The sequence below is a fragment of the Procambarus clarkii genome, chromosome 17 (genome assembly GCF_040958095.1).
Source record: "Procambarus clarkii isolate CNS0578487 chromosome 17, FALCON_Pclarkii_2.0, whole genome shotgun sequence".
In the NCBI taxonomy this organism is placed as follows: domain Eukaryota; kingdom Metazoa; phylum Arthropoda; class Malacostraca; order Decapoda; family Cambaridae; genus Procambarus; species Procambarus clarkii.
Genome location: NC_091166.1, coordinates 39,600,241 through 39,620,727, shown reverse-complemented (window position 1 = coordinate 39,620,727; position 20,487 = coordinate 39,600,241). Strand labels below are relative to the sequence as shown.

Here is a 20,487-nt window from a genome sequence, read left to right as displayed (position 1 = left end):
ACTAACCTGGCATATGCCACTGATGATGTCCTCTTGATGTCTAGGGGACAGGTCTGGCCTGATATCAATACCCAAATCTTTTTCTGTACCTCATTCTTGAAGAATTTCATCCCCCAAATGGTACCTGGTATGTGGCCTCCTGCTCCCTACACCTATCTTCATTACTTCACATTTGCTTGGGTTACTCTCTAATAGCCATTTGTTAGATCATTCCTTCAGTTTGTCTAGGTCATCTTGCTATTCTCCCCTGTCTTAATCCTTCTCATAATTTTGGCATCAGCCAACATTGAAAAGAATGAGTCTATACCCTCTGGATGATCACTTACATATATCAGAAACAAGATAGGTTCGAGTACAGAGCCCTGTGGGACTCCGCTGGTAACATCACTCCATTCTGAGGCCTCACCCTTCACAGTAACTCTCTACGTCCTATTGCTTAGGTACTCCCTTATCCACCGAGTATCCTACCAGTTACTCTTGCCTGTAATCTCCAATTTATGTAGCAGCCCTCTTATAGGGTACTGTGTCAAAGTTGGCTTTCCAACTCTCCAAGAAAATGCAGTCTGCTCACTCTTCTCTTTCTTGCTTAATTTTTATCACCTGTCTGGAGAGGAGACGATAAAGGAATCAAATATTATATACATAGGAAGTTACTGGAGGGCCAAGTCCCAAATTTGCACAGTAGAATAACGGCATACTGGAGCGAAAGATACAGAATGAAATGCAGAATAGAACCAACGATGAGTAGAGGGACTATAGGCACAATAAGAGAGCACTGTCTTAACAGTCAGAGGTCCACAGCTGTTCAACACCTTCCCAGCAAGCATTAGAAATATTGCAGGACTGAAGGTGGATGTATTCGAGAGGCACTTGGACAGGTTATTGCAAGAAGTGCCGGACCAACCATGCTGTAGTGGATATGTGGGCCTGCGGATCGCCTCAAGCAACAGCCTGCTGGACCAAGTTAGTACAAGTCGAGCTTGGCCTCAGGTCAGGCTAGGGGAGTAAAAGAACTCGTGAAACCCTCTCCATGTATGCTCCAGGTATGCTGTAGGATTCTATTTAAAATGTGAGACATTTTTTGCCATCCCTGAACCCATGTTGGTGGTGAGTCACGAAGTCCCTTCTCTCCAGATGTGCTACTAGGTATTTGTTCACGATCTTCTCCATCACCTTGCATGGTATACAAGTTAGGGGCACTGGCCTGTAGTTCCCTCTTGCCTGTCGCCCTTTTTGTATATTGGGACTACGTTAGCTGTCTGTAGCTAATGCACACACTAGCTGCAGTGTGTACATTGGGAGTGCTCATAATTGAGAAGCACTGGAAATGCTTCAGAGGTAACATGTTCTTACTGAGATACAGTGGCCTGCCCTGTTGTCTCTGCGAGGTGCGGCTTTACACCAGTCATATAATTCACATTATTCCCTTCAGGAACCAACATATACCAGTCAGGTATTCCAAGTTCCCCATTCATGGACCGTGTAATTCTTACAGTGTCCCCCGCCAGGTTTTACTTGTGTAACATATGTAATACTGTAGTTATGAAGTACGTTACAGGTCTCTGAAATACAGTTATCTGGTACGGAGGTATTAAGGTGACAGGTGTATGTGTAACAAGTGTCTGCCTCACAGGTAAACACTAGTGAGCGGAGAGATACATGCCTTGTAATGCTCCATGAAATTCTTCCACCAGGAACTCAAGCTGCTGACAGAGAGCTTGAAGACCCGACCCGACTACTGTTGTCTAGAAGGCGAGAAAGATGTTAACAGGCGCAAGAACAGATATAAAGACATCCTACCATGTAAGTACCTCTCTTTTTGGTTTTCAGACATTTACACAACCACTTTTTTTCTTTTTAACTTATGAAACCTGTTCATCTTTCCCTTAATCATGGCGGCATTGTTTGTGTTTATTCAACAGTTTGAAAGCTTCGAAAGTTAAGTGTTGTTGTAAACAACCTCGTATGGTGCTTCAGAGCTCATAAATTGTTTAATAAATGTAAACAAACCCGCCATAGATTGAGGGAAAGATACACAGGTTTCGTAAGTGGCTGCGAGGTTACTTCATGAATTTTCACTCTAACGTTTTGTTCCCTTTATTAGTATTCTCGTGGGTATTATTGTCCTTGTGGGTATCATTGTTCTCGTGGGTATTATTGTCCTCGTGGGTAATATTGTCCTCGTGGGTAATATTGTCCTCGTGGGTAATATTGTATTTTATATGAAATACTGAGGCTTTAGTACGATTCAGTTTTTCAGCAAACCCCTGAACACATGGAGATCAATGATCCAAACGAATTCTTCATGAATGTGACACCAACATGGAACCATATCAGAGGTCTCCCAGATCCCACTGGACTTTAAAGTAGCCATAGACAGCATGTCCATGCACTTTGCACCAGGCCCGGACTCCTGGAATCCTATATTCATCAAGAAATGCGAAACACCACTATCACGGGCCCTAAACATCTTTTGGAGACGGGGCTTAGATACCGGGGTCATCCCTGACATATTTAAAATAGCGGAGACCGCCTAACTTCACAAAGGACGTAGTAAAGCAGTCGCAGTTGATTATAGACCAATAGCTCTAATTTCACACATCATAAAAAGCTTTGGAAGAGTGCTAAGAAGATTACAAATCACGGAATCCCAACATCTACATAGCCTCGGGACAAGCACGGGTTCAGAACAGGGCGCTCCCTGCCTCTCACAATTGTTAGATCACTATGACATGGCCTTAGTTGTCAGTGGAAGGAGAAGCAAAACGCTGATGTAATATACTACAGACTTTGCAAAAGCTTTCGACAAATAATGACTGAGCGGATTTTGTGCGCAAAAACACCAGAGGGAATTACTGGCAAAGTTGGGAGATGTATTTTTAACTTCCTAATGAAGAGAACGTTTAACTTCCTAATGATGATAAGTGTAATAGTCAACCAAGTAAAATCCGGATCATCCACTGGAAAAAGCTTCAGTCCCGAAAAGTACCATATTTACTCCGGTACTTTTTCCCATTCCTCATATGAGACATAGACAAGTGTACAAATTATAGTACAGTGTATTTGTAGATGATACTAGTATTTTCATACGTGTAGGCAATATAGAGGACATGGAGTTTACATCCAATCTGATGTGAATCGGGTCTTTCATTGGGCCTCAGATAATAATAATGATGTTTAATGAAGATAAGTTCCAGCTTCTGCGCTATGAAAAAAAAAACGAAAATATAAAAACGGAAAACAACGCAATCAGATCACACTTTAGAACGAAAAATCAGTGCAAAGGATCTAGGAGTAATGATGTGGGAAGACCTTACCTCTACAGAACACAATAAAGCAGCTGTCACGACTGCATGAAAAATGAGAGGTTGGATAACAAGGACCTTCCGAACAAGGAATGTCATAGCAATTATGATAATTTTCAAGACAATAGACAATATTCCTCTCGGGTGGAATATTGCTCCACACTAACATCCCCATTCAGAGCCCGAGAACTTGCTGACCTAGAGAGCGTCCAAAGATCATAGAAACAACTCTATTGAACATCTAAATTATTGGGACGGATTAAAGTTTTAAATCTGTACTCTCTAGAGCGATGGCGAGGATACAAAATAATTTACATGAGGAAAATATTAAAAGGGACGGGTTCCAAATCTGTACAAAAAATAACTTCACATGATACCAGTGGGCATGGCGGGATGTGCAAAATAGCCCCATTGAAATGCAACTGTGCAATAGGTATGCTGAGGGAGAACTCTTATCAACATCAGGGGCCCAAGACTTTACAACATTCTCTTTTAAACACACATTAGGGTCATAACTGGCCAGTCTGTCACAGTCCTCAAGAGAGAACTTGATGAACACCTCTAGATGATACCTGATCAACCAGGCTGTGATTCATACGTCAGGACCGCTAGTAGCTGCCTGGTTGACCAGACGACCAACCGGGAGGTCTGGTCAGAGACCGAGCCGCGGGGACGTTGATCCTCGGAACCACTACAAGATAGGTAGCTACAGTACCAACCCCAGTACATATGCCCACTTCACTTATAAACTATGTGACCATGAGAGACGACACACTTTCAACATTACATTATGCTACATTATGCCGAGTTGAGTTTTCCTAAAAGGTATGAGATACCTGCAGCTTACAAACTTTATTTAATTCACTTAACGGTACCAGAAGATATCAAAGTCCACTTGAAGTTTATTAGGGCAGGTAAGTACATTGATTTACCTTATGCTTCTCTCCCTCCCTCTCTCCCTCTCTCTGCTGAGAGAGAGAGAGGGGAGACATACATGTCAGAGGCTGCCGAGACTGGGTTCTATATATAATCATAAAGTGGAACCTTGCTGGTCCAGGCCTTTGTATATAAATAAGGAAATGCTTCAGCACGGAAAGACGAGAAGTCTTTGTGAATACGTGCGTGTGTTTCCGCTTATCTTTACTCATACATCAGTTCTCAACTGTCTGTGGTTGCGAGGGTTGATATTCAGCTCTTGGGTCCCTCCTTTTAATGTTCATTGGGCTGCAGGTGTTCTCTAACCCTTGGGGGGTTTTGTCGTATTTACAATTGTAATCTTCGTATGAAGTTAGTCATTATGTAGTGAATTACACTTTTCCACGGCCCTGACGCCAAAGGGAGAGTTTCTTTGGTTCATTTGGTTGCTTTGCAGTCGCGTATCCCTATGTTGAGGTCTCTTCCTTGCTGGTATATCTGTCTCGCATATTGATATACCTGAGTTGTGTGTGAGGTGACGTGTGCCCCGTGGGCGGGCACGAGCACACGTGGGCACTGTAACGTAATCACAGGGTATCATGACGCATTAAACGAGCAAAAAATCGATGTTTTCAAGATGACTAAGCGACCATTAAGCCGGATGTTGAGAGATTAGTGTGGCACGAGTGTGGGAAGGTGTCTGTTGTGCGGGTGCCAAGTGACTCCCTCACACTCTCCAGGTAATTACTCCCTCAAGTGCCTCTCGTCTACTTGGCACCGCCAGTGTGACCGCCGTTTACCCCGTCCAGGGCCTACCGTCTGTCTCATAGTCACATTTTGCTTACTTTATAGTTACCTTGAGGTGGTTACCGAAGACCAACGTCCCGTGGCCCGGTCTCTGATCGGGCCTCCTAGTTGGTAATCTGGTCACCCATTCAGTTGGACGCAGGTGTTTGCAGTATGACGTAAGATTCACTGTCCTGAGTGTCAGTTATCGTTGGGATGTATTTATCAAGTTCTCTCTTGAACACTGTTGAGAGGTCGGCAAGTTATGCCCCGTATGTGTAAAGAAAGTGTTGAACAGACTTGGAGCCCTTGATGTTGATAGAATGTCTCTGAGCTCACCTATTGGGCTTCTTCAACGGAGCTGTTTTGCACATCCTGCTGTGCTTCCTGGTCTCATGTGTGTTTAGTTCCTTGTGGAGATTTGGAGCCAGTCCCACAAATGTTTTTCCAAGTGTAGATTATTATATATCACTCTCGCCTAGGCCCTAAAGAGTGCAGACTAAACATTTCTAAGCTGTCCTAATAATTTGGATGTTTTATTGAGTGGATTCAATCAGTGTAAACTTGCACGATCTTCAGGTCAGGATTTTCCTCAACTTGTTAAACTATAAGGTGTGAAGGATAGATGAAATTGTTTATGTAATAATCTAAGATGAGGTCTGATAAAGACCTTTTGTGCCCTCTGTAATGCTTTTTGCGCTACCGCTCACAAGATGAGTATGGGGTGCACAATAAACTAGCAGCCTCCGACGGCAACAATCATCATTGTTAAATGGGGCTGTTAGTGCACAATAGTAGTCCACTCTAGAGAGCACTAGTGTTTTAAAAAGAATCATCATTGGTATGGCATCTCTTTTTGAAAGGTTCTTGTTATCCAACCTGTCATTTTTCTTGCAGTCATGACAGCTACTTTATTGTGTTCTTTATCAAAAAGAAGGCACCAAACTATGGCGTTTTTTAAAAGTATGGTCTTCCGACATGATTAGTCCCAAATCTTTGATATTGTTTTCTCGTTCTGTGGTTTAGATTGACTGCGATTGATATTTTCGTTTTGACCTGAGCGCACGAGCTGCAGCTCATCTTCGTTAAACATCATGTTATTTGTTGTGGTCCATTGAAACACCCCGTGAAGGCATATACCCAGTCGAAGGCCTGCCACTTATGTAGCTGTGCAACCCATCCTCCTGTATACATAGGACTTTTTGCTGCTATGTGGACCACCGTACGTTCATAGACGTACTGGGCAATTAGATACAAGAAATTGTCACTATTTACTTTATAGAGTCAACAAAAATAGAGCTACTGGGCGGTGACACTGTCAAGCAGTAATCAAGGTAGAGAAAATAGATAGAGATTTCTCTATCCGGGCTGACGTCTTAAAACTGAAGGACATCAAAAGTCAGCAGTAGAGGAATCTTCGGGTGTGGATGTCAGAGGAGCCAGGTGTGGGAATCACTAGGCGAACCAGAAGTTGTCAATCAGGTGTGGGAGTCGTCAGGGGGGAGGATTATCAGGTGAGTTTAGTACGGATTTCATCAGATGAGTTAGGTTTGGATGTCTTCAGGTGACTCGGGTATGTATATCATCATGCGAGTCAGGTATGGGTGTCATTAGATGAAGTCAGGTATGGATGTCAACAGGTGAGTTAGGCATGGGTGTTATGGTGTTATGTGAGTCAGGTGTGGGAGTCGTGAGACAAGTCAGGTGGTGAATGAGGTACACGTCACCAGCTGGACAAGTGTAAACATCCGCCAACATCTAACATCATACAGATTTCGTTTCTCACCTGCGTGTTAATGAAGGGTTGACAGATGTGTGGCACTTCCGTCTTGCTTTGGCGGTGCTGTCAGTGTCGCCCTAATATAGTGGTGATGATGGTGCCATCTTGGTGTAGTGGTCATGGTGCCATATTGGTGTAGTGGTCATGGTGCCATCTTGGTGTAGTGGTCATGGTGCCATATTGGTGTAGTGGTCATGGTGCCATCTTGGTGTAGTGGTCATGGTGCCATCTTGGTGTAGTGGTCATGGTGCCATCTTGGTGTAGTGGTCATGGTGCCATATTTGTGTAGTGGTCATGGTGCCATATTGGTGTAGTGGTCATGGTGCCATATTGGTGTAGTGGTCATGGTGCCATATTGGTGTAGTGGTCATGGTGCCATCTTGGTGTAGTGGTCATGGTGCCATCTTGGTGTAGTGGTCATGGTGCCATATTGGTGTAGTGGTCATGGTGCCATATTGGTGTACCAACTTGTATCAGAAGAGTTTCAATTACCTTTGACGTGTGTTATGTCAGTGCTAGTCAGGGCGCAGGGAGAGAGCCTCGTGTTAAACTAATAAACAAAGACGTAGGCCTGGTCGAGTCAACACGTTAGGGAGTCCCAAAATAGGTCTTCCTTCTGGCATAACCTATGGAGATATGCCCAGCATCCCAGAGATGCTGGGCATCCCAGAGATGCTGGGCATCCCAGAGATGCCTGGTTACCCAAGATCAGACGTAGCATCACGGCTCCACATCATATCATCAACCACAAAGAGTATTAATAAAGATAAAGATAATATTGTGAGCTCAAAAAGATGCTGATAACCTTTTCAGGAAAAAAGTTTCATGAATTTTGGGAGAAGTTAGAACAAATAAAAAAAAGTACAAGCAAAAGGAAGCTATTAAACGGCACGGACGTCTTGTTTGATTTGGTGACAATGTGGTCAGTGGAGTCTGGGGCAGCTACCCAAGACTATATGAAGGGGAGTACAGTGTGTCTCAACAACTGGCCACTCTCTTTTCCTCTCGGAAAATTTAAAGAAATCTAGGCGTTGTGCTTTTACAACACACCACACACACACACACACACACACACACACACACACACACACACACACACACACACACACACACACACACACATCTCCCTCCTGCAAGGGACACAAGCAAAAATGCGCTGAAGTTCTATTCTCGAGTCATCTGTTTCCCATCTGGCTACCCTGGCAATTACATCTCCTGGGAGGATGGGGGAGGATGGGGTCAACGTCGACACACACAAGGATACAAGGATGAAGTATTACTTGGACAGTTAAACCCTGAGGTTACCTCGAGCTGGTTCCATCCCTAGAACCAGCTCCAGCTCTTAGGCCCAGTCCCTGACCAGGCCTCCTGTTAGACGGTGTGATCAACCAGACTCTGCTACACGCAGTCTGACGTAGGAATTATAGTCCGGTTGATCAGATATCCTTTGGATTTCATTGAACATTATGTTGTTTGTTATGGTCTTTTGTAAGACCTCCTTTACATCAGTTTTGGGGCGTGTTCTGCCCTCTGCAGTACTTCTCTTATAACATTTCCAGTGTCAAGGGCAAAGCATGATACTGTACTATGGTGTGTGGCCTTGTCTATGTACGTGAGACTGGGAGAAGTACTGAAGAGCAGTCAGTACCTTGTGGGACCGAGACTTTCACGGTGAATGATCCGGGTTTTGCTTTGATGAATTACCCTTTGGTTTGTGTTCGTTAGAAAATTAAAGATCTATCTCCTTAACTTGTCAGATATTCTTTTCTTGCCATTTTGTTTTCAATTACTTCATGGTCACATTTGACGAAAGCTTTTATATATATTGCATATAAACTATTGTATGACATAGTAACAAAGGTCTTTAAAGTATCGTAGATCTTGCGACAAGACGGTCAGTACACCGTGACAGAGGTCACCACGTGGGTTATCGTTCCCACTTTAGAGCAGGAGAGATTGCTGAAATAAAGGGAAAACAGATAACATATACGGCATACATAGACACCATAAAGCACATAAATTATTGGGATCGTCTCAAATCGCTCCAAATGGAAAGAAAGGAGACTTTCTAGAAAGGAGACGAGAGACATACCAAATAATATACACATGGAAAATACTGGAGGGCCAGGTCCCAAATCTACACAGTAAAATATCAGCATACTGGAGTGAACGGTATGGAAGAAAAGGCAGAATAGATCCAGTGAAGAGCAGAGGTGCCATAGGCACAAACAGAGAACACTGTATAAACATCAGAGGTCCGCGGTTGTTCAACATCGTCCCAGCGAGTATAAGAAATATTGTTGGAACAACCGTGGATACCTTCAAGAGAAAACTGGATAGTTTTCTTCAAGAAATGCCGGACCAACCGGGCTGTGGTGGATATGTGGGCCCGCGGGCCGCCCCAAGCAACAGCCTAATGGACCAAGCTCTCACAAGTCAAGCCTGGCCTCAGGCTGGGCTTGACCCGAACCCCTGGATGGGGTTCTGGGAGAAGACCTCCCAGAACCCCATCCAGCCCTGATGTGACGAAGATCAGTAAGAAGTTGTACACTTGAGATAGTTAAGCAGTCCCAGCTATGTTTGGGTACAAGTGACAGGATGAACAACCCAGCGGGTTTTCTTCCTATTGGGGAGTGTTGTACATTCTGCTATGGCGGTGTGTCCACTCACAGGATGAGTGACGCTGCCCAATAAACTCGACCCTCGGGACAAAATTAAACAAATTAAGCCGTGGAAGTCACGACGTCAGGAATGTCAGTTAAGCAATATGACAAAATGGACTACTTGATACTTCATGACCTCACGGAGTAAAGAGCCCACTCAGGGTAAAGTGAAGCCTGGAGCCGTTCACAGCCCCTCACCCCCTTCCCCCTTCTTCCATTCACTCGCCTCACCTACATTCACATTCTTCCATTCACTCCTTCACCTCCCGTCCACACTGCCACATTTACATTTCCGACCTCTACTCCATTCCCCCCTCGTCATCCTTTCCTCCAGACTCATACACCACCTCACCCACGTCCCTCACATCCTTCCTCAACTTTCCCACTGCTCAGTTTCGTCAGCACCTCACACGGGACCTGCTTCTCACACGCTAGGCCGGATGTCCGTGTGTGTGTGTGTGTGTGTGTGTGTGTGTGTGTTCACCTAGTTGTGCTTGCGGGGGTTGGGCTCTGGCTCTTTGGTCCCGCCTCACATTTGTCAATCAACTCATGTGTTGAGCCTACTGGGCTCTATCAAATCTTATATCTTCCATTCACACACACACACATACGTACGTGTGTGTGTGTGTGTGTGTGTGTCTCACGCCTATTTAAATCACTGCTTGAAGGATGGGTCAAGTAGTGCGTCTAAACACATCTCAAGTAAGGCCAAAGTGCCAGTATAAGTATCGTTCGCAAGTCCTTGTAGACAAACTTATATCTGTACTTTTATGAATTCTTGGATTTTGAAAGGTTAGTTTTAAAGGACATTTAAGCCTTTAGGTCGTTTTTATAAACTATAAGCGACATTAATACTATTTGTCATGTTTAGTGTTGACCTTTTACAAATGAGGCATTTGCCACTTTTTTGTGGTAGCAGGAAGCATCACCTCAATGACCTCGTCTGGTTGTTAAATGTCAGTAGGTTTAATTTAGCTTTGTTGAGTACTGAATACCTTGACCTTATTTCACAGTAGTACATGACTAGAAATCATCTTTAAATACAAGTGACCTCGTGAGTGTTGCCTCTCAAAATGAAGTCATGTATTATTATTATAACTTTATTAAATAACTTTAGAAAATGAGCCGCTATATAAAACATTCCCTACGAAATTATCATAGTAATTATCATAATATCATACATAAAACCTAACCAAAGCTAACTAACCTAACCTATCATAACCTAAATTAACATAACTGAGTCAGTAATTCATGTCCTGAATATAATATAAACCAATTTGATTTTTTTTAAATAACGAAAATCACTCTGCCTATTAGCAAATCGGGCTTTGCATACTAGGTCAAGTAGTACATTCTAGCTATTAGGTACGACATGTGTGTAATATATATATATATATATATATATATATATATATATATATATATATATGTCGTACCTAGTAGCCAGAACTCACTTCTCAGCCTACTATTCAAGGCCCGATTTGCCTAATAAACCAAGTTTTCCTGAATTAATATATTTACCATAATTTTTTTCTTATGAAATGATAAAGCAACCCTTTTCTCTATGTATGAGGTCAATTTTTTTTTATTGGAGTTAAAATTAACGTAGATATATGACCGAACCTAACCAACCCTACCTAACCTAACCTAACCTATATTTATAGGTAAGGTTAGGTTATGTAGCCAAAAAAAGCTAGGTTAGGTTAGGTTAGGTAGGTTAGGTAGACGAAAAAAACATTAATTCATGAAAACTTGGCTTATTAGGCAAATCGGGCCTTGAATAGTAGGCTGAGAAGTGCGTTCTGGCTATTAGGTACGACATATATATATATATATATATATATATATATATATATATATATATATGTCGTACCTAGTAGCCAGAACTCACTTCTGAGCCTACTATGCAAGGCCCGATTTGCCTAATAAGCCAAGTTTTCATGAATTAATTGCTTTTCGACTACCTAACCTACCTAACCTAACCTAACCTAACTTTTTCGGCTACCTAACCAAACCTAACCTATAGAGATAGGTTAGGTTAGGTTAGGTAGGGTTGGTTAGGTTCGGTCATATATCTACGTTAATTTTAACTCCAATAAAAAAAAATTGACCTCTTACATAATGATATGGGTTGCTTTATCATTTCATAAGGAAACAATAAGAGAAAATATATTAATTCATGAAAACTTGGCTTATTAGGCAAATCGGGCCTTGCATTGTAGTCTGAAAAGTGAGTTCTGGCTACTAGGTACGACATTTTATATATATATATATATATATATATATATATATATATATATATATATATATATATATATATATATATATATATATATATTGTGGCACTGTACCACAAGCATATATATTTTTAAATATAATTACCATTATAATGGAAAACGAGGATAGTATCAAATTATTTCGAAAAGGAACAGAAAAAATGCAGCCAAATTATCTGTACATAAGGCTGATTATCTTGATCTCCTGGTTGCAATCTTCTTGCTCCACTCTGTCTATGACTGGATGTGCTCCATGTATATATTTTATGTAGACCTAATTTTGTCAATGCCTTGAACTTTAAAAATGCGAAGAAGTCACAGCAAGTTGCATCTGGGAAGTTGTACTGTTCCGTCACAGTGCCCTTCACTGTATCAACACTCTACTTGGTCCTTGTCTTAGTCCACTGACTTTACATCAGGGGAAAAACTCACTCTACATTTGCCTTGTGGGATGCTACAGCAATGAAAAGATTGTGTAAATCTTAGCAGTTTTGAGGGGCATTCAATATTGTTTAATTTGTCAAAGTATCTGGTCCATTATGTGTTGGCGATTTATTGAATTCTCCATCGCGCTTGTAATTTTCTAAAATCTTCTTCATGTTACTAACTTGATGAAAACACTTTCCATCATTAACCGCTACCCCTTTATCTATCAAATATTTGACGCAAGGCTTCGCATCATTCCAGTTTGGTATTTCACTCAAGGTCATCCACCACTTCAACAAGAAATCTCTTCCATTGGTTCCACTTACTCAAATACTCTAAGCATCTGTTGTAGAGATTAACTACTTCAGCACAAAATTTTTTACACTCTTCATCTCCTGTGCATTTCTGAGCAACATGTCATTGAACTTTTATAAACATGAACTTCTGATTCTTTCTTTCTACCGGCCAAGTAGGCTACACTTATCAGCTGGTCCATTTTCACACTTTTCAACACTCTCCTGCTACACATGAGGGGCATAACTGGCCGGCCTCTCTCAGTCTTCAAGAGAGAACTCGACAAACACCTCCAAAGAATACCTGATCAACCAGGCTGTGATTTATACGTCAGGCTGCGAGTAGCCGCGTCCAACAGCCTGGTTGACTAGACGGCTATCTGAGAGGTCCGGTCTCTGACCAGGGCTCCTGGTTGATGGCCTGGTCAGAGACTGGGCCGCAGGGACCTTGACCCCCGGAATCAACGCAAGGAAGCCGCAACGTAGGCAAGTGGACGGACAATTTTCACGCCCGAAGCCAGGAATTATCCTGGAAAATACGGACGAATGGCAATTCAACATTTTTCCTTACATCCGTCCATTCCTCCGTTTAACGCCCATTATTCCGTCCATTCCTCTGTCTCCTGCAAGACGCACCAATCTGCGAGCGCTGAAATGAGGATTATCAACACCTTTTTGGAGATATCGCGATGCTTTTTTCTTATGGTGCGCGCTATAAGGCAAGAGGTTCACCTTGGCGGCGGGGGAGCCGCAAAAAACAGCCAGTGTCGAGTTATGGCGTCTGTTGCCCCCAGAGGATCTTGGAGGCTTGGTAGGTTGTGTCACTGTTTTCTTGGTGCTTTTACTTGTCTCTGTATTTTGTGCACATATTAATCTACACATTAATATATATATATATATTATATATATATATATATATATATATATATATATATATATATATATATATATATATATATATATATATATATATTATATATATTATAATGTGTGTGTGTGTGTGTAAATCACGTAAATAAACGTGATTAAAAATGTGACAATGTCAGACCATGGAGGAAATTGAAACAGGAATTTCCTTAAGTACTTTCGTATATTAATACATCTACAGAAGAAGTCTGTAGATGTATATAGTCTGTATATATATAACTGTAGATGACCAGTTATATATAATTTGTTTTCTATTCTGGATCTGGAAAACGGCTCATCATATTGACATGCTTGGCGCCATTGTAGGTGTTGTTATGTGTGAGTTGTGAGAGTGTGGTGGTGTTGGGTCAGCACTAATGTGTGGTCAGGGAACTATGGCGTCTTTGTTATAGTGTTGTCTTATGGTAACTATTGGTCATATAGTGGTTTGATTTTGACTGCCTTTATATTTATAGGGGGCCTGACGGCTGAGTGGACAGGGCTCGAGGTTCGTAGTCCTAAGGGTCCGGATTCGATCCTCGGCGGAGGCGGAAACAAATGGGCAGATTTTTTCATCCTGATGAACCTGTTCACCTAGCAGTAAATAGGTACCTGGGAGTTAGACAGTTGCTACGGGCTGCTTCCTGGGGATGTGTGTGTGTACTCACCTAATTGTGCTTGCGGGGGTTGAACTTTGGCTCTTTGGGCCCGCCTCTCAACTGTCAATCAACTGGTGTATAGATTCCTGAGCCTACTGGGCTCTATCATATCTACATTTAAAACTGTGTATGGAGTCAGCCTCCACCACATCACTGCCTAATGCATTCCATCCGTTAACTACTCTGACACTGAAAAAGTTCTTTCTAACGTCCCTGTGGCTCATTTGGGCACTCAGTTTCCACCTGTGTCTCCTTGTTCGCGTACCGACGCGTGTGTGTGTGTGTGTGTGTGTGTGTGTGTGTGTGTGAAAATTAGGATTGAGGACTTGCCCGAAACTATGCGTGCTAGTGGCTGTACAAGAATGTAAGAACTGTTGTATATATAAATACAAAATAAATAAAAAATATGTATTTTATTCTGAAGGTATTGGTCCAGTGCTTAGAGTAACGGCCTCGTATATTTCAGGCCCGAGTTCGAATCTGCGACGATACAAGGCAATGATCTTACCTTGTGTCTACCTTGTGATAAGAACAGTGTTGCTGTAAAGTTCTTACACGGTCATCTTGAAGAGATATAATTGTTGTAATCAGAACCAGACTTTGTGAAGGCCCTGATTGGTGGCCTGGCCCAGCTTGAAGTGTATACAACTCTCTCCAACACTCTCAACCTTATTGACTCTCTCTTCACACATCAACTCTTAGATCTTTCTCTCTGTCCGTGTGTGTGTGTGTGTGTGTGTTTGCGTGCAGGGTGGAAGAGAAATATCGCTCTACTAATATGAAAAAGAGGGGGGGTGGTGGGGAGTATTGCCTGTGCTTCAGACTCAAGGTAACGGTGGGTTGAGGGGGGGGGGGAGAGGCGGCCGTAACATCGACCAATCATCAAGCGGCTTTCTGAACGGGTATCTACGTCATAGTTCGTGACCAGTTATGTATTCCGTTACATGACGTTTAGCTTACTATGTTTATATTACTGTTATTGAGTTTGGTCATGTATTCTTTCGTGAATCCCATTATATATATGAGAGAGATTTGTGTACCTGGGCAGCAGGGCGTTCCTTTAGGTATATTTAATTAAATATGACTCATTTAATATGACTCGATATCAACCAGGTATCAACCATTGCTGGCGTTGTTGATCTTACTGTTTAAACTGTCTATAATTATATCTATCTAATTCTATCTATCTATTATAATTCTAAACTATCTATGATTCTGTTTACTTACTCTCGGGATTAAGAAAAACAATCAAGTTACCGAAATTCATGGTAAAGAAACTAATGATTATTGAAGGGTATACATTAAGGCAGCGTCTGGGATGCTCTCGGACGTAGGTTCGAATCCTCGTCACGGCCCTTGTCGGATTTGTTCATTTGATGCATCACGCTATTGTGATTTCTGTGTGTGTAGTGTAGTGTATTGAAGGGTATAGTTTTTACAACGTTTCGTTCCACTCTGGAACACTTTCAGGTAAGGAATGAATGTTCAAGGTGCAAATTTATCTTAAATATACATGTGAAAGAGGTGAAGTTGTGTGGGTGGCGGGGTTAAGGTGAAGTAATCACACATAGGTGAAGAAATAGGGGAATAATGGGGGATGGATGCCACTCAGACAATGGGTAGAAACGTCATTATCCGGCGGTGTATGGTGAGGTCTGGGTCTGACCGTAGGCAAGGCGGTGTATGGTGAGGTCTGGGTCTGAGCGTAGGCAAGGTGGTGTATGGTGAGGTCTGGGTCTGAGCGTAGGCAAGGTGGTGTATGGTGAGGTCTGGGTCTGAGCGTAGGCAAGGTGGTGTATGGTGAGGTCTGGGTCTGAGCGTAGGCAAGGCGGTGTATGGTGAGGTCTGGGTCTGAGCGTAGGCAAGGTGGTGTATGGTGAGGTCTGGGTCTGAGCGTAGGCAAGGCGGTGTATGGTGAGGTCTGGGTCTGAGCGTAGGCAAGGTGGTGTATGGTGAGGTCTGGGTCTGAGCGTAGGCAAGGCGGTGTATGGTGAGGTCTGGGTCTGAGCGTAGGCAAGGTGGTGTATGGTGAGGTCTGGGTCTGAGCGTAGGCAAGGCGGTGTATGGTGAGGTCTGGGTCTGAGCGTAAGTTATGACCCAGACCTCACCCCACACACCACCGGATAACATATATACTCAGTCCACCTGCCCACCGCCTTACCCACTGTTGGATTGACATCCATCTCCATCATTACCCTTCTCTCTATTATAAGAATATCATTCGTAACCAATGTAATTGCCCAGCAAGTGTGTCCTAAATCAGTGAACACTCACTTTAAGCAATTCACATCTTACAAAAAAACTGAATGTAATTAAATTATTATTAATTTAATAATTAATAATAATGTATAATAATTTAATGTATATAACTCTCATTTAATGTATATTAAATTATTCTACTCGTTATTAAATTCTTCAATAGTAAATTTGACAATAGATGAAGGAGAAGGATTTAAAGAAATATTATTTTTAACCTCCCTTCTCTCTTCCATTTCTCTCCTCACCCATTTCCCCATCCCTTCTCCTCCTGTTTCTTCTCCCACTCTCCACCCTCTCCCCCTCACTCCTACCTCTCTCCTCGTCTCCTTCACATCTCCCCTTTCTTCCCCGTCCATTCTCCCATTCCCGTTTGATTCCTGCCCTTCTTATTCTCTCTCTCTCCTTTCTCCTCTCTTTGCATTCTCTTTGTCCCTCATGCTCCCCCCCCCTTGTGTGAGGAGTGACACACAGACCACAGACGGGCGCCGCCCGCGTCTGCCGTGGGCGTGGCAGTTGTTAAGAGGCGGGTAGTTAGTGCTGGGTGTAATGATGATAATAACACTCAGGTTAATCATTACAAAATGACGTTTGTGCTTACAAATATATGAGACTTGTAAATAAATCTCATTTATTTACATTTGTAAATCTAAATACAAGAGATTTTTCTCATTTTTGTAACTAAACGTTAGTGTACATTTAGTTACAGAATGGCATAACTTGGGAGGCATTAACGATGCAGTATTCAGTGATGTGGTACTGGGAGCGGGGGGGGGGGGTGCTGTTGTGGGCGGGGAGGGGGGGGTGCTGTTGTGGGCGGGGAAGGGTGCTGTTGTGGGGGAGGGGGGACATGGAGGAGGATGGCGTGGGTGAAATTGTCGGGGGTGGTGGATGCCTAGTGATGAATCATGCATGTTAAACTCACTTGCACTCACTATAACACCCTGGTGTGTGTGAGAGAGAGAAAGAGGCAAAACTAGGATAAAATGAACAAATGGGTAAAAGGGAATTAGTAAGGGAGAGAGGCTGGGAGTGAGGGAGGGAAGGTAGCAGGAAAAGTGACTGAGGGAGGGGGAACAGGAAGAGTGAATCAGAGAGAGGAGTACGAGTGACATGGCTGGCTGTGTGTGTGTTACAGAGTACCGTACCTCCATGCTTGGCTGCGTGGACATATACCTACACACTTGTGTTGCTGGATACCTGCTGGATGGGGTTCTGGGAGTTCTTCTACTCCCCAAGCCTGGCTCCGAGTTGTGATAGCTTTGCCCTGACTTGTGAGAGCTTGGTTCAACAAGCTGTTGCTTGGAGCGGCCCGCAGGCCCACATATCCACCACAGCCCGGTTGGTCCGGCATTTCTTGAAGACAAATATCTAGTATTTTCTTGGAGATATCCACGGTTGTTCTGGCAATATTTCTTATATTTGCTGGGAGTATGTTGAACAACCGTGGACCTCTGAGGTTTATACAGTGTTCTCCGGTTATGCCTATGGCACTTCTGCTTTTCACTGGTTCCATTCTGCATTTCCTTCCATGTCGTTCACTCCAGCATGTTGTTATTTTACCGTGTAGATTTGGGACCTGGCCCTCCAGTATCTTTCATGTATATATTGATATTTCTCTCGTCTCCTTTCTAGTGAGTACATTTGGAGAGCTTTGAGACGATCCCAATAATTTAGGTGCTTTATCGTGTCTATGCGTGCTGTATATGTTTTCTGTATTCCTTCTAATTCAGCAATCTCTCCTGCTCTGAAGGGGGAAGCGAGTACTGAACAGTACTCAAGACGGGACAGCGCAAGTAATTTGTATAGTTCAACCATTGTGATGGGATCCCTGGATTTGAAAGTTCTCGTAATCCATCCTATCATGTTCTGGCTGACTCAATATTTGATTGCTTATGCTCCCTAAACGTTAGGTCGTCAGACATCATTATTCACAGATCCTTTATATCTTCCTTTCCTACCATGGGCAGACTTGATTGTTTTGTACCCTGTATTTTGTTAAGGTTCTCATTTTTACTATTTTTACCTCGCAAATGTGTGTGTGTGTGTTTACATGTGTCGTATCTATATACTTGTGTGTGTTTACCATTTGTATTTACCATTTGTATCTGAAGAATGGAGTTATTAGCTCTTCGACTCCGCCTTTTTAACCAATTTAGTTTTCCTCTATTATGTCTACTACATATGTTTCTCTTACACACACACACACACACACACACACACACACACACAGGAAACAGTCCGTATCAGCTGTCTAACTCCTAGGTACCTATTTAGTGCTAGGTGAACAGAACCAAACATAATAGAGGAAACAGGGTGAAAAACTCTGCCCATTTGTTTCTACCTCTGCCGGGGATGGAACCCTAACCCATCTGTATGTTCGTCATCACCTCCCCTTCATCACCACCACCTCACCACCCACAACTCATTCCTCACTCCACAACGACACTACCTTTGTGGTGTCCACTACCTTCCTCGACCTCATATTAATATTGTCACTTTACAGCACCTCTGCTCTTGCTGCCCCGCTTGTACTGGGCTTTGTATCGAGAGTGGGGCGAGGACTCTGAGGGTGTCGTGACCTTTGTCTCTCAGTCTAGTCAGGTATGGTCGGGCCAGGGAGGGGTCGGGTCAGGGAGGGGCCGGGCCAGGGAGGGGCCGGGCCAGGGAGGGGCCGGGCCAGGGAGGGGTCGGGTCAGGGAGGGGCCGGGCCAGGGAGGGGCCGGGCCAGGGAGGGGTCGGGCCAGGGAGGGGTCGGGCCAGGGAGGGGGTCGGGCCAGGGAGGGGGGGTCGGGCCAGGGAGGGGGGGTCGGGCCAGGGAGGGGGGGGGGAGGGCCAGGGAGGGGGGGAGGGCCAGGGAGGGGGGGAGGGCCAGGGAGGGGTTCGGGCCAGGGAGGGGGGTCTGGCCAGGGAGAGTTAGTTTAGACATTTATTATGCACCCCATACCCATCCCTTGGGCGGCCGGGGGGTGGAAAGGGTTACAAAGGCACATGATTGGTTCAGGAACTGAACCACAGTTCATTTAGCTCAGTAACCCTCGTTGAAGCTAGTTAAACGGTTTTTAATACAAACGTACATATATATACTGTATACATATAATATACATATTAGTTTATATCAATAGTCTTTTTATATCACAAGTGGTTGACAAAGTCGGCCCACAATAGTCTATAAGGCAGTTTATATAGTGGTTTGGGGAGTGTTGAAAGAATAGAAAGGATTGATGGGGGGAGTAAAGGGTAGTGGAGGGGTGGAGGAGGAATATTAGTGGAGGGCAGATGGAGGACACTGGCATCGCACTTACCATTCTGAATTTGGAAGTGTTTCGTAAGCTATACGAGTTGTAAATTTAAATCTCATGTCACTTACGGTCAGCTGGTGTTTACTTGTGACTGGTGGCGCCTCTTCCTTTAGTCACCCGCAGCGCGGGAAGTGATCCCATTGGTGGGCTCAGACTGACCAGTCACAGCCCAGTAAATTGGTTTGGGTTGTAAACAATATCCTTAATACGGTAACAATATTAATAATGCACAATGATATCACATCAACGTGATTTATCATAGATAAAATCAGTAGGACGTGAGAAGGATTCGGAACTGCTCACTTTTAAGACTTTGCTCGGGAGTACCAAGTGACCAGCCCCCTGCTCATAAACCAGCCCCCTCCTCATAAACCAGCCCTTCTCATAAACCAGCCACGCCCTCATAAACCAGCCCTGCTCCTCATAAACCAGCCCTGCTCCTCAAACCAGCCCCTCTCCTCATAAACCAGCCCCCTCCTCATAAACCAGCCCCACCCTCATAAACCAGCCCCGACCCTCATAAACCAGCCCCGTCCTCATAAACCAGCCCCGACCCTCATAAACCAGCCCCGACCCTCATAAACCAGCCCCGACCCTCATAAACCAGCCCCACCCTCATAAACCAGCCCCGACCCTCATAAACCAGCCCCGTCCTCATAAACCAGCCCCGACCCTCATAAACCAGCCCCGACCCTCATAAACCAGCCCCACCCTCATAAACCAGCCCCGACCCTCATAAACCAGCCCCGTCCTCATAAACCAGCCCCGACCCTCATAAACCAGCCCCACCCTCATAAACCAGCCCCGTCCTCATAAACCAGCCCCGACCCTCATAAACCAGCCCCGACCCTCATAAACCAGCCCCGACCCTCATAAACCAGCCCCGTCCTCATAAACCAGCCCCGACCCTCATAAACCAG

The 20,487-nt window shown here is 43.8% G+C and overlaps 1 protein-coding gene across 4 annotated transcripts in view; it reads left to right on the top strand.

Moving 5' to 3' along the window:
- Positions 1 to 20,487, top strand: part of LOC123772404 (uncharacterized) — a 104,478-nt gene that overhangs the window by 20,641 nt on the left and 63,350 nt on the right. For 3 of the 4 annotated variants that reach the window (XR_006774647.2, XM_045765517.2, XM_045765516.2), the window contains exon 2: positions 1,695 to 1,803. The exons of the other annotated variant lie outside the window; for it this stretch is intronic. Coding sequence is in view for 2 of the 3 variants with exons in the window: in XM_045765517.2 (XP_045621473.2) it covers positions 1,695 to 1,803 (109 nt within the window). In the remaining variant the exon portion in view is untranslated. The remainder of the gene's footprint in view (positions 1 to 1,694; positions 1,804 to 20,487) is intronic. 4 annotated transcript variants of the gene reach the window in all.